Raw genomic sequence first — 14,065 nt, forward strand, 5'->3', positions numbered from 1 at the left:
AGAGTGAGCTTGCTGGAACTCTGCAATGAGCTGTGCTAGGATGCTGGGGAAAGCATCTGTCTAATTTGTGCGATAAGAGTTACTCTTCTATTGATGTTTTAATCGATGCACTGACAACTGCTCTTCTTGCGTGGAAGAATATTCATTCATTTTCTTTCTGTCACTCTAGGAATGCTGACTGGTAATTCTCAAAGGCGCCAGGATGTGGACGTTGATTTCTTTCTGATGTTCAGTGTGGTGGATGAGAACCTAAGCTGGTATCTGGATGAGAACATAGCATTGTTCTGCACAGATCCAGCTTCAGTAGACAAAGATGATGAGGAATTTCAAGAGAGCAACAAAATGCATGGTCAGTGTCACCTTTGTGAAGCCACAGACACTGCCCAGATGCACCAGGGATGTTGGTGCTCTGGTATCTTTAAATGTGCTTTTGGCTGTTGTATGCCAGGGAGAAAGGAGACAGTAAGCTATGAGATACTGTGCTAAGTGAACAATATCACAGGGATAGTGCAACAACTTCAGAAAAAGTGTTATTTTGCTTTAATCTTTGGCTTGAGTGAGCCTTTGTTGGTAGTTTGGAGATTTATTTTTTTTAAATACACTTGATTTTATGAATGAGTTGTGGGGCTGTGCTCTCCAGAACAAGAAGGGGAGGATGAGTTCTTGTTAGGTCCATTCTGCAAACACATCTGTACTGTAACTTGCTGGTAGAAGCTTTGAAGGCCCCTTTTCTAATCTGATTTTTGGCTTGCTTGGTTTTGCAGCTATTAATGGCTATGTGTTTGGAAACCTCCCCGAGTTGACGATGTGTGCTGGGGATTATGTTTCATGGCATCTCTTTGGGATGGGAAATGAAATTGATATTCATACAGCCTACTTCCATGGAGAAACGCTCAATATTCGAGGCCATAGGACAGATGTGGCCAGCCTCTTCCCAGCCACTTTTGTTACAGCAGACATGATCCCCAGTAACCCTGGGAGATGGCTACTGAGCTGTCAGATCAATGATCACATGGAAGGTAAGGCAAAGGTTGTGATATGTCCTGCACTCTACAGCCTCCCTTTATCTCCCAGTTTGGCCCTGTGATGCACAGTGTGTTAGGGGACAGTGCCTTGGGCAGCATTCCCACTAAAAACATCTCTAGATGAATGGGGTGATTCCTTGTCTTGTATAAATTGGGGTGGGTTGATTATTTGTGTGGGCCAGGCTTCCTGGGTATGGCTTGTACCACTGTATGATTCTATGTTGATCAGTGGTGAAGACAATGCTTGGTACAGCAGAAAGCTGAGATGAGGCAGTGCCTTGATCTCTAGTCCCTGTGAGAAGCACTTGTATGGTACACCACAGTACATGAGGACAGCAGAAGGCTCTGTTTGCTTTTTGTCTGTACTTCCATGGAATCCAATTAAGAAGCTTTGCTCACTAACACAAACTCCTTCCTGTGGGAACCATCTAATCACCTTTTGGAACAATAAGGGAAAATGACCAGTTCATGGTAGGAAGGTGGAATAGTTCATTGCTGGTCAAACTGGCTGAGAGGGGTTAAGCATGTGTGTCTTCCATGTCTTGGCCAGCTGGGATGGGAGCACTATATGAAGTTCGGCCCTGTTCTCAGCAAGCTCCAGCATCTATCCTGGAGGGGAAAGTTCGGAAATACTACATAGCTGCAAAGGAGGTGCAGTGGGACTATGGACCTTCAGGACTCGACCAAAGTAGTGGAAAACGGCTGAGTGAGGAAGGCAGGTAAGCAAGAGGCTGATGGGTTGGGGCAGTGTTCGGGGTGTCTGGTCTGTGTTGGGGAGGCTGCGAAGGAAAATGTGGAATTTCCTTTTCAAAATACATACCTGCAATTCATGTGGAATTCCTGGGAAGGCAGATCACCCCATCTGGAAATGAAGGCTGCTTTAGCTAGACTGTGCTGAGGAGTACTAGGTACCTTGGGGGATTTCAAGTAGAAGTGTGCTGAACTATTAAGAAAGCACATCTTGCAGCAGACACAGGGTGGCAGAGCTAGCCTGCAGATATGCTTCAGTGTAGCCTGCTGCAGCAAGCAATTTCTGGGGAATCAAATGGAGTGACCTCCCCAACAGCCCTCCATCCCACATGTCACATAGTTGTGATAGCAATTGGTGAGCAATTTCCCATTCAAACTTTGGCTAACTAAAACAAGGACATTCCTCCCCCTCTCTTCCTTGGGACATCGTTGGAGAGGATATACCTCTTTGGGATGGAAAAGTATAAATGCAGTGATTAATGATTTACCAGAAGCCAAATAGCAACTCTTTTGTAGACCTTAGAAGGAAAAGCTCCTTACACCTGTGAGCTGGCCTAGCAACTAAGTGTTGTCTACTGCAAGGCATGTTGTATCTGTCTGTATTTGGAGAGGGTGGTGGTGGATTTGTCATTTACAGCCTTTCCACTTACTGTACTGCAGTTTTGTTCACTGGCCCTGTCTTGCACATCTTGTGTAGAGATGCTGTTCAGACATGTGCTGTTGAACCCAGCTGTTTCAGCTGGGAGAGGGCTGTAGGCCAGAGGTGCTCCCTAAACATGTAGGTAGATGAGTCTGTAGGATGAAAAAGCTTCACAGAGAAGCTGTGCTTGTTCCAAAATGCAGATGCAGTCCTTATCTGAAAAGCTGCTTGATTTGGAGATGCTGCTGACACTGCCAGAGGAGCATGCGGAGGGAGCAAAACAGGACTAATTCATGGAAATTGCCTGACATTTTCTTTTTTCAATTAGCCCTGCTGAGCAGTTTTTCAAGCGTGGCCCTTACAGAATTGGAGGAGTCTACTGGAAGGCAAAGTATGTGGAATACACTGATGAGAGCTTCCGAGAGGAAAAACAGCAATCGGAAGAAGAGAAACACCTTGGGATACTTGGTAGGAATCATCCAGCAACACAAATTCTCTTTCAGTGTCAGTGAGATTGATGCTGGTATCAGGGGTACGAGCTGGCTGTAACTGTTCTCTCATTTTATGGTGCAGTGAGAGGCACTGGTTCACAGCAGTTATGCCTAAAAGTGAGTGGGACAGGCAGAGGATGTGAAATGGTAAAATAGACAGAATCACTTTTCTGCTGGGGCAGTATTCAGAAGTTAGTAGTAAATGCTGAGGGACAAGATTGTTGTATTAAAGACTCAGAGATCTTTCCTAGCTGGCAGGAGCAGTGGCTCACAGGCAGGGGTGGGCTTAGAGCATCTCTCACTACTCTACCTGCCTCCCCGGGGCACATGCCTTAGAAGGCTGAGTAAACCTTAAGTAGGTGAGCAAGAGATGTGGGCCTTTCCTGAGGGTGTTTTGGCACGTGTGGCCATTTTGTTACTTACTTAATGAATGCCTGAAGCCTCTCTGAGTTCTCCTGCAGACCCAAAGTGCTTTTAGACAGTTCTTGTCAGTTCCTGTTCCTGCTGTCGGGGCTGAATGGCCTCAAGCAGGACCAACATGTGTTGTGTCTGCCTCTTCTGCCTACTCTGCTCACTCAGCCTGGGTGAAAGGTGGCCCTGGCTGCTTTGGTTTGCTGGCCACTCTGGAGTTGCTCTGTTGCTAACACGCTTTACAATTTGTGTAGGTCCAGTGATCAAAGGTGAAGTTGGAGACACCATCCTGGTGACGTTTGTTAACAAAGCCTCCTGGCCTTTCAGCATCCAGCCTCACGGAGTGTCCTATGGGAAGGCATGGGAAGGGATGCGGTACCATGATGGTTTGTGGTTACCTTTTCTTGAAGTAATTCAATGTTAATTCTGGTGGTGGGGCTCCACATCCCATCCCTCCTTTGTGCTGGGGAAGTTCCTGCAGCTGGGAAGGACTAGATGTGCTCAGGAACTGGGTATAAGCCAGCCTGGTCCTCTGAGCCTGCCTGAGGCCTTGCTGAAGGAATCTTTCCACTGACCTGGTGCCCAGGAAGGGTGCCAGAGGGAGTGTGCTTCCAGAGATACTTTTTTCCAGAAGAAAACTGTAAACCAAAGCTCAGACCACTTCTAGCTCTTTGAGACCCTTTAAGGAACAGGCACTCCATCTTAGAGAACCCCATGCTTCCAACATTCATATCCCCAGATGTAGATGATCTGCTTCATTATTTCCCCCTGCCACACACCTCTGCCATGGCACCGTGGGGGATTTGTATGGTACTGAGAGCAGATCCCTGTGTGCCTTAAATACACCCACATCATGCTTTAGAGATGCTGGGTATTTGTGATATGAATGAAGTAAAGCAGAGTTCAAATGTAGCTGTTGAGAAGACGGAACCAAGTTTGTACAGGGACCTTGGGAATAACCATGCCAATCTCTGCTTTAAAGGTCTGTTTGAGAATGGGGTTTCTGTTGCACCGCTGCACAACTTTACGTATCGCTGGACTGTGCCAAAGCATGTTGGGCCCACATCTAGTGACCCTCCATGTCTGACCTGGATGTACAGCTCAGCTGTGAATCCCATCAAAGACCCCAGTTCGGGCTTAGTAGGACCTCTGATTATCTGCAAGCCAGGCACTTTGGATGAGAACAACAAACAGGTAAAAAGGTTCTTCATGCCATGCTCTTACCAGGTTCTTTGCTTTCTTGTAGAGAAAGGAGACAACAGCTGAACATTAGGGAACATAATGAAAACAGATGTATAGTAGCATGAATGCAGGAGAGTTGAATTGTAGCAGTAAGTCAGGTTAACACTGGGATCCTGGTGCATCCCAATGCACCAGCAGTTTTCACATGGGAAAGTCTAGTGTTCCAGGCTCCCTGAGGCTGTCCTGGAAATGATTTCTGGGCTCTGCTTTAAAACTCACAGATGAACTTGGCTGAACTGTACCTTGGATGTGGCTTTCTAGCTAACTTTTGTCCTGAGACTTGCATAGCAGGCTGCTTTCAGAGGCGTGTGGAATAATCAGTGCAGTCTCAAAAACATTAAAGAGACTTTTTCACTTACAGGTTTTTTGCTTGAGTGATATAATGCTTTGAGGATTGGGTCAGCTTCATTTCTTCTGCAAGATCAGTTCATTTTCAAGCAGAGCTGACTACAAAAAAAGCATGTGGAAGTTATGTTAGTCTTTATGCTTTTGATGGAGAGCTGAAATCTGGAGGGTGACCAGGACTTCCTCTTGGAATTTTACTTGGGTGGTCTGCTCATGTCAGTAAGTTTAGGGAAGGCAGTAAATTAATATCCTGGGAAGTGCAAGACAGATTAGCAGAGCCTTATTGTGAAAAACAGCAGGCAGCAGGAAAACTGCCATCCCGCCTGCCTTGTGGTGTAGATCAGGGAGTGGCTAAGTCTGAAAACAGCTTCCACAAGAGCCTCCCTGGAGGAGGTGACTGTTAGTGGTGGCATGATGTGGCTAAATTGGGAGTGCAGAAGAGATCAGCATGTTGTGCAGGGTGAAAATGTGAATCTGCTAAGCAAAGGATCATGAATATGTACAGCCCACTATGTGAAGGAGCTGTGATAATAATAAAACATTTGCAGGTGTTAAAAACAGACTTGTTTGTAAAAGTAGGATGGAGAAATAGTCAACTGGAGCAGAAATTCTGGCTGCATGATCTTGGTCAACCCTTTAATGAATGCTTTATTAGGGAAGGTGCATGGCCACTTCTTATGCACCTGTGTGCTGCAGGCAGGGAATAGCTCAGCCCTCTCTGCAGTGTCTTCCTGCTTATAGCTGAGGCAGCAGATACCAAAGTGAGAATCTGAACAACACTGGGGATATTCTTTTAGTGGGGAAATGTATTATACTTTGGAATGCTTTTCTTCAGAGATTGAATGTTTTCAAGGGATTAGGGTGATAAAACATTGCCAGTCCAGGCCTGTGGTAAGAGAAAGGAGGGGTGGAATATAGTCATCTAGCTGCCTCATGGGCTGGGCTCTGATCTTGGGTCTAATTTGGAGAGGTGGTGAAACCCACACCTAAACATAGGAGTGGTGGGGGAAGGAGGCAGTGACTTGATATCCTTGGATGAATTTTGGTCATTTATGTGAACTATTGTGGAAAAACCACAAGTGGTGCCTCTTGTGGAAGAAAAGAGGAACATTCAACATGAGTAAAGAGATAGCCCTGGCCCTCAATGGGGAGCATGGTGGTCAGGCAAAACATCTTTAACTGTAAGGACAGTTGGTGCATTTTAAAAATTAACAGCCATTATTATAATTATAGAAAGGGATCGACAAAGAATTTTACCTTCTCTTCAGCGTGTTTGATGAGAACCTCAGCTGGTATTTAAATGCAAACATAAAGTACTATTTGAGGATGGAAGAGGCTTCGGTGCAAAAGGATGATGACTTCAAGGAGTCAAACAGGATGCATGGTATGGCCTGATGCTGTTCTGTGTGCAGCAGGATTGAACCTGCAAAACTCGGGGCAGTGTTCACTAAAGACTGAGCTGGGGAGCTGGAGTGGCTGCGTTGTATTGGCCTGAAATCAAGTGAGGCTGAAGGCAGTGGGTGGGACATGGAACAAGAAGCACAGCTGTCTTGGGAAGCATGTCCTGAGTGTATTCAGGGTGAACTACAAGAAAGCTACACTTCCACTGGCAGGCCTGTCCTGTCAAAGCATATGCACAGAGTGAATCTCTTGGCTGATGTCTACTTGCAGAGTTAATTGCATTCTCCTTTGCAGCCATCAATGGACTTATGTTTGGTAACTTGCCTGGGCTGAATGTGTGTGAAGGAGACAATGTGACCTGGCACCTTCTGGGCTTGGGCAGTGAAGCAGATGTACATGGAGCTGTGTTTCAGGGAAATACCCTGCAGATGAATGGGATGCGGAGAGATTCAACCAATCTGTTCCCACACACATTTGCTACTGCCTTCATGCAACCTGACAACAATGGTAAGTGTCTGCACATCTAACTTAGTAGCAGGAAAAGTCTCCTGTTGTAGTATTTGCTCCTGTAGCACAGTGCAAACTCTTACAGGGTGAGCTGTGCTTTGAATCCTGTTTGGTCCCATTTATGAGGCCACAGCTCCTGTATTTGTATCTGACTCTGGAGAAGAACAGGGGACACAGGATCTTGGCCCACACTGATTGTCTAGGCTGCCACTTCCTATTTAATATTTGTATTAAGTGTTGGATGTTGCTGATGGATGTTGCTGCCCATGACCCAGAGAAACATGCAAACATGTCTTTCAGAATAAGGTAGCAGACAGTGCCAGAGCTTAACTCCCCTGTCCGTGGCTCGCAGAGATTCATGTTTGACAGACCCTAGCCCTCCCAGTTTGCAGGAAAGGCACGCAGTACTGTCTTGCTCACACAGTGCGATGGCCTCGGCTGCCAGTTGTCTCCTCCCCTTTGGCATTTGCAGGCTAGATCTTTTACTTCAACAGCATCTGGGCAGTGGTAGCATGGTTGTGTTACTCTACTGGCTTCCTCAGTTCTAATAAGCTGCTTATCGTGTAAGAAAGCCTTCTGAGATTATTTTGGTGTAGGACTTTGTTGTGCTGTTCCTGCTTGGTTTCTGTAACAACCCCTTTTAATCTCTGCCTGTGGCAACCAAACTCCCTAAACAAACACAGATACACACAATGCATACCAATGTCAACCACGTCACAGGCTTTGCATGGGAAGCAGCTGTTTCCTGGGATCTTTAAAAGTAGCTGATCTCTGTGTTCATGCTGCCTCCCTCAGGGATCTTTGAGATCTACTGCCAGACAAGCAATCACTACCAGGCTGGGATGAGGGAACGCTACTCCGTTTCCAAGTGTGGAAAAAGGGATCCTGCTCCTGCCCTTCAGTACAGGGGCGTGCGGACGTATTACATCGTGGCAGAGGAGGTGGTTTGGGACTATGCGCCTGACCGGAGCTGGGAGAGGGAACGACACAATCATTCTGCAGAGAGGTAGAGCCTGTCTTCTGGGGAACCCTTTGGCAAAGTTTCTCAGTATTCTCAGCAGACTGTGGTGAAGCCTGTTAAGTGTGTTGGCCATCCTGTGACCTGGTGCATATGGGACTGCTGGTGCTGCTGCTGATGGGAGCTGCAGCCCCTGTGTCACTGTGCCCATCTTTGCAGCCAAAGCAGGTCTCAGGAAACCCATTCAACTAGTGATCCCCATGCCACAAGTTAGCAGTTGATTCTGCCTGAGGTTTTGGGTATCTTGACACTCACTCTGCATTTCTCAGCTACGCCGATGTATTCCTGAGCAATGAGAATGGACTGCTTGGCTCCAAGTACAAGAAGGCAGTTTACAGAGAATACACTGATGGGACTTTCCAGACCCCCAAGTCCAGGATAAATGGTGATGAGCACCTGGGAATACTAGGTAAGGGTATATGTAGAGGGTACATTTTCCATTCACACAGTGGTGGGACTTGGACTCTAGAGTTTCAGTGCCTAAAGGCTGTAATCTGGAGGCCTCCTATTTATTTAGGCATCTGCAAAGTGAGGAGGAATCCAGACTGTCTCCTATCCATGTCTAACAGCTTTGGAGATAGCAGTAAAGAAGGTCCTGAACACAGCTTGTAGGAAACCATTGGTTCTCATGCATGTCTCTGCCAACATTTTTATGTCTTGGGCAAAGCATTCCTCACACCTGCATTTCTGACTCTATGACAGAAATAACTGCTGACTTCTAGAGAGCACCCTGAGAGATGTAGGTGAAAATCTCTCACTGTGGGAAAAATATTTCTGGGGCCAAAGCAGGCAGACTTGAGAGGTGGAGGAGCACATTGCAATGACTGATTGGTGCATGGAGTCACAGCAATGTGCTATGAATCCAGGACTGAGTGGTGCTAGAGCAGCAAGTCTGAGGCAGTACATACCATTCAAAATAGGCTACAGTTCTGATCTGTGACCCTTGTCAGGCCAAACTGAATATTGCCACATTTTTTGAAACCAGCAGCAGTGTATTATCAGGGTGTGAAATTTAGAATGTCAATATTCAGAAATTGAGCCTTAGCTGTATTGGGCACAGTTAATGTGTAACAGCCATCACTTCCCTCATTGTGAAACTCTCTTTTTTTTTTTTTTTTTTTTTTTTAAGACTCAAATTGGGACTGACCTCCAATTTTCTTTTTGGGAGACAGAGAAGAGGGAAGGGGACTTCATAAATATAATAAATATAAGAGAATGTATATGGGAAGATTTTGAGAGATGGGAATATCCTCAAGAGATACATTGACAGTTTTTGCTAGTCTCAGAGTACATTCTTCCTATCTCAAGGTCCTTTTCTGTGGGCAGAAGTGGGAGATATTCTCAACGTTGTGTTTAAGAACAACGCTACACGACCCTACTCCATTCATGCACATGGGGTGCTGGAAAGGGAGACAGGACAGCCACAAGTAGCAAACCCTGGTAAGTCACTGATCTCCAGCCACATTCCTGTATGGGTTTACAAAGCTAATTTAGCCTATGGCTAGACTGGTTTCCTTAGGCAGGCTTAGATGTACTTGTTTCCTAATGGTAAAGAACTGGAACTGAATGGTAAGTGGTCTTTTGAGTTCATCAAGGTTTAGTGAATCCATTTATGTGGAAATAGCAGCCCTTGGAATTCATATTCTGCTTTGGCACCTGGGATGATGTAGCACAAACTTTTCTGTGTGCAGCCTTAACCCCTGCACTGTGTGGACTGTCTCTAGGAAGAAGGGTGATGACAGTTCACAGCTTGGTCCTTGGCAGCTCTGGGTTGACTGCCCATGATGGGGGAAGCCTGCCCTTCTTTTGGACCTATGCTTTGTGATGTGGACAGTAATATGAAATAGGTGAAATGCACAATTGCTTGCCAGGATGCTGGCTGAAGTCACGAATGTGTTTCACAGTCCAGATGCCAATTTGTATAATTTTTGGTCTCTTCAACTTGCACAGGCTGTCTAAGCAGCGAACAGGTTTTCAGTCAGGCCTTCTCTTTCTGAAATGTATCGTTAATATGCAAAATAGTAATCTTAAAAATGAATTTGAGCATTGTAAATATACTTCAGAGAGGAAAAGTCATCTCAAGCTCCATCTGTACTGAAGAGAAATGGAATTTCTTTGGTCAGCTCCATCCTCAAAACTGGCAGATAAAATAGAGCTGTGCTGACACCAGATAGCATGTGCATCCTGTGGCCCCTCTGTGTTCCTTGTGAGAGTGGAACTTCCATCCTGCTTTCCAGTATTTTGGGGAAGGAAGAAAGTGTCCATCAAAACTGGAATTGAATTTGCACTTTTTGTGTTGTTCTGCATGCTGCTCAGCGAATTGGTGAATGGGTGTATCACACTGGTGTGTTAATGGTTCTTCTCTCACTCAGGTGACATTGTGACATACCGATGGGAAGTTCCTGAGAGATCTGGGCCAGGGCCAAATGATTCAGCTTGTGTTCCTTGGATCTACTACTCCATGGTAGACCCAGTAAAGGTAAAGTAGAAATTAGAACTAGAAAGGCCCCATTAAACCAGTTTTTTGCCCCTTCTAGTACTACGCTATGGGAGACGGATACAATCTAGAGGTTGGCCCAGCCAAGAGGTAGAAAACAACCTGGTGCCATGTCCAGCATTCTCCTGTGAGAGAAAATCCTTCAGATTTGTTCTGATGTTGGTCCTTGGTTTTCCCTAGCACAAACCTTCATAAAACAATTCCACTGTCTCCTTGACAGTAACCTTCCTTCAGTGATTTGCAGGATACGAGAACATCTCCCAGTCAGTCATGACTTTTATTTGAGAGCCATAGCGCTAACCCGTAAAGGCAGTAAGTGTCCAAAATAAGGCCCCCTGGATAAAGCAGGCAGATTCAAGCATTGCTAGGATCAATTATAGCACTGATTTCACAGGAAGGATCTGTGAATAAACCATCACGTTTGACCCAGAGATCGCTGCTCTCTTATCTCAAGTTGCAGGTGTTTTTTGCAGTCAGAGTGGAGAATATTTTGATACCATTCGTATTTGACTTCTGGATTTGCATTTAAAAGAACGTGTTTAGTCTCTGTTCTTGTGCTTTGGTAGCTGATGTTCTAATGAGAGTACTTGCACAGTAGCATTGTTTGTTTTCAGTGGGGTGATGCAAGGAATGGAAAATGCTGTTGCTGAAAGACATAGAAAAGTGTGTATGAAAGAAAGGGTGAGAAAATCCTTGCCTCAGAGTTGTTTGGTTTGGTTTTTTTTCTCCTTCATTGTGATTAGGATATGTACAGTGGTCTGATTGGACCCCTGAAGGTCTGCCGGAGAGGGGCACTGCGGTCTGATGGGATCAGGAAGGATGTAAAGAGGGAGTTTGCTCTACTATTCCTGGTTTTTGATGAAAATCAATCCTGGTACTTGGAGGAGAATGTGGAACGTTACAGTAAGGGAAATCACAAGGAGATCAACCTGCTGGATGACAAGTTTGTGGAAAGCAACAAGATGCATGGTAATGCCTGGTAGACACCTTGAGCACCCATTACTATTTACACAAAGTTCAGGTTGATTCTGCGACCTCTAAGTGGTCAGCAACCCAAACCCCAAGAGCTTGACTCCTTGCGAATACCCTCGTCACTTTGCATAGAACGGAATTAAGCTGTGTGTTCTCAATATTGCCACACATACACAGCACACACATTTGATCTACAATGAAGGCTGTCCCTGTCAGAAGGAATAGCAAGATATGAGCCAGAGAGGCTAATATCTGGTGTGTCTAACTTGGGACAGGAAATAAAATCAAATGTGAAATTAACTTGTCAGACTAATTTCATTCGGTTTGTCACAGGACCATTAGAATATGTTAGATTTCAAATTGATCTACCTACGTGGCTGCAATACATGACTCAGTTGTTCTAGCTGATTAGTTTTTCTCTGTATTATATCTGTAAAGTGTTCTCAGTAAAACAAGTCCCCTGGCAGTTATGGAGATAAGAACAGTAAATAATTATATATATGATCATTATGACTGGGTGGTATAAAGAATCTCCAAATAAACGTGTCCATGAAGTCGTTATTGTTAAACCAGTATTATGGCTAGCAAAACCAACACACTGAAGTCTGATGCCTGTTTTGATCTATACAAAGTGACTGTGGCAGACCTGGGAGTAAAACATGGGTGTTCCTGCCCTTGGATCATGTCCAAGTCTTATTCCCTCTGTCATCTGAACACGAAAGTTTCCATTGCAGTGTGTGCCATTGCATTCAGTTCACTGTTTCAGTCCCTTCTCCTGCATTTGCAGTTAAAGCAGTATTGCTTCTGGCTGTGCTAATTATGATATAAAAGTCCTGCCATGTAGTGATTTTGCAAGTCATCAGCATGTAACATGTGCAGCCAGCATGAGACACAGAATGACAGGGTTGCCTGTTGGCATGGTTTACCCATTTTCATTGTTCTGCAAGAAAAATTTTCAGAGATTTATGTGCATATAGATACATATTTCCCTATCACTGGGCTAAAAAGACCATTCTTGTGTTTTGACATTTAGAAGGAACCACCTCTGCAGTTTTCAGGAAGAGGTAGGTTTTGATATTTGAGCTGAGCTACAGCATGGCCTTGGATGCAAGTCACTGCCAGACTTTTGGGGGATTGTCATATGGAAGACACTACTGATGCACTGGTTGCTGTATAAGCTTTGAAGCATCTAACTTCCAGTGCATGTTCTTCCTCTGAAATGGTTCAGCATTGTTACTGTTTCAATAACAGCATTTTCTCCTGTTTCTCTGTAACTTGTTGCACAGCAATCAATGGGAGGCTCTATGCAAACTTGCCTGGGCTGACGATGTTCCAGGGAGAGTGGGTGAACTGGTACCTGCTGGGAATGGGCCAGGAGATTGATGTCCACACAGTCCATTTTCATGCAGAGACCTTTATATACAAGGTAAGAATATCCTTTCATGATAAAGCAGAGGCTGACCATTGATAGAATCACTTTTGCATGACTCTAGACTTGAACTTTTTGAATGACCTCACAGAAACTTCACCTATCTAGGAAAGAGATGTGGTTTTACACTTCCAAATCTGACTCACTGAGCCTTTGTATTGTGCTGATATGTCTAACTTAACCCTTAGGATTAGGCATGACCAGATTGTTTTCTTTCCCAGCTATAGCCAGGAACTAATCTTTGACATATTTTTCTGAGCTTTTAAAAGCTGTAGTAGCACTGAAGTGCTTTCCAGCAACACAAAGAGAATTTTCTGTCTGTAAAAGCAGCACAGAGCACTGCACACTAACAGCCTCCCTTCCCTTTGACAGAATGGCAAAAGCTACAGAGCAGATGTTGTGGATCTGTTCCCTGGGACCTTTGAAATGGTGGAGATGTTGGTTGGGAATCCTGGGAAGTGGCTGCTTCATTGTCATGTGTCTGATCACATTCATGCTGGAATGGAGATACTCTTCACAGTCTTGCCTAGATCAGGTAGGGAGCTATCCTTGATTGTTATTGTAAAACATCTAACAGTACTTTCTACTCCTGCTGTTAAATTCTGTTTGTATCACACTTACAACTCTCTTACATGCCATAAACAGCCAGTTAATTGAGCAGGTAATTACTTAAGTACTAGCAATTTCAAATGTTCCTTTTGAATATGGTAATACCTGCAGCTGGAATTAACAACAAATGGGTTTCTGGGGTTTACAATGCTTACATTATTCCAACAAGATTTATGTTAGCTTACATCTGAGAAGCAATGTTCAGCCATCAGCCAGTAAATGTTCTTGCTTACCTGTAATCTAAACGCATATCCTAAGGCTTCTCATTTTACCAGGAAACACTGGAAGGTGCTTAAAGGTGAGTGACACTCTGTACTGGCTTTGCCTGTGACAGAGTTAGTTTTCTTCATAGCAGCCCATATGGTGCTGTGGTTTAGATTTGTTACCAAACCAGAGCTGATAATACACCCATGGTTTTGCTATTGGTGAACTGTGCTTGCACAGTGTCAAGGGCTTCTCTTGTTTTTCACTCAGTAGGTGGGGTGGGCAAGAGGCAGGGAAGTGAAGCAGACATTGCTCAGGGACTGGCTGAGCATCCACTTGTGGTGAATGATTGCTTTTGCATCACTTAAGTTTGTTTTCTGTGGCAAGAGGTGTATTTTTTGTGTGTTTTCTTTTTTTCTTATTGTTTTCATCTCAACCCACAAGATGGGTGTTTTTGTTTGTGGGTTGGTTTGTTTGTTTTCTTCACCCTCTGCTTTTTGCCCTTCCGATTCTCTCCCCATTCC

General features: G+C 44.7%; 1 protein-coding gene across 1 annotated transcript in view; it reads left to right on the top strand.

The window, feature by feature from the left end:
- The window catches only part of HEPH (hephaestin), a 20,581-nt gene that overhangs the window by 3,851 nt on the left and 2,665 nt on the right, over positions 1 to 14,065 (top strand). The window contains exons 4-18 of the mRNA XM_010023312.1: positions 170 to 349; positions 765 to 1,019; positions 1,576 to 1,744; positions 2,744 to 2,883; positions 3,572 to 3,703; positions 4,300 to 4,511; positions 6,138 to 6,288; positions 6,600 to 6,812; positions 7,608 to 7,818; positions 8,100 to 8,239; positions 9,139 to 9,270; positions 10,203 to 10,309; positions 11,071 to 11,296; positions 12,586 to 12,725; positions 13,101 to 13,263. Coding sequence (XP_010021614.1) covers positions 170 to 349; positions 765 to 1,019; positions 1,576 to 1,744; positions 2,744 to 2,883; positions 3,572 to 3,703; positions 4,300 to 4,511; positions 6,138 to 6,288; positions 6,600 to 6,812; positions 7,608 to 7,818; positions 8,100 to 8,239; positions 9,139 to 9,270; positions 10,203 to 10,309; positions 11,071 to 11,296; positions 12,586 to 12,725; positions 13,101 to 13,263 — 2,571 coding nt within the window. The remainder of the gene's footprint in view (positions 1 to 169; positions 350 to 764; positions 1,020 to 1,575; positions 1,745 to 2,743; positions 2,884 to 3,571; positions 3,704 to 4,299; positions 4,512 to 6,137; positions 6,289 to 6,599; positions 6,813 to 7,607; positions 7,819 to 8,099; positions 8,240 to 9,138; positions 9,271 to 10,202; positions 10,310 to 11,070; positions 11,297 to 12,585; positions 12,726 to 13,100; positions 13,264 to 14,065) is intronic.

Source organism: Nestor notabilis, unplaced genomic scaffold, assembly GCF_000696875.1.
Source record: "Nestor notabilis isolate BGI_N333 unplaced genomic scaffold, ASM69687v1 scaffold18341, whole genome shotgun sequence".
Lineage (NCBI taxonomy): Eukaryota > Metazoa > Chordata > Aves > Psittaciformes > Psittacidae > Nestor > Nestor notabilis.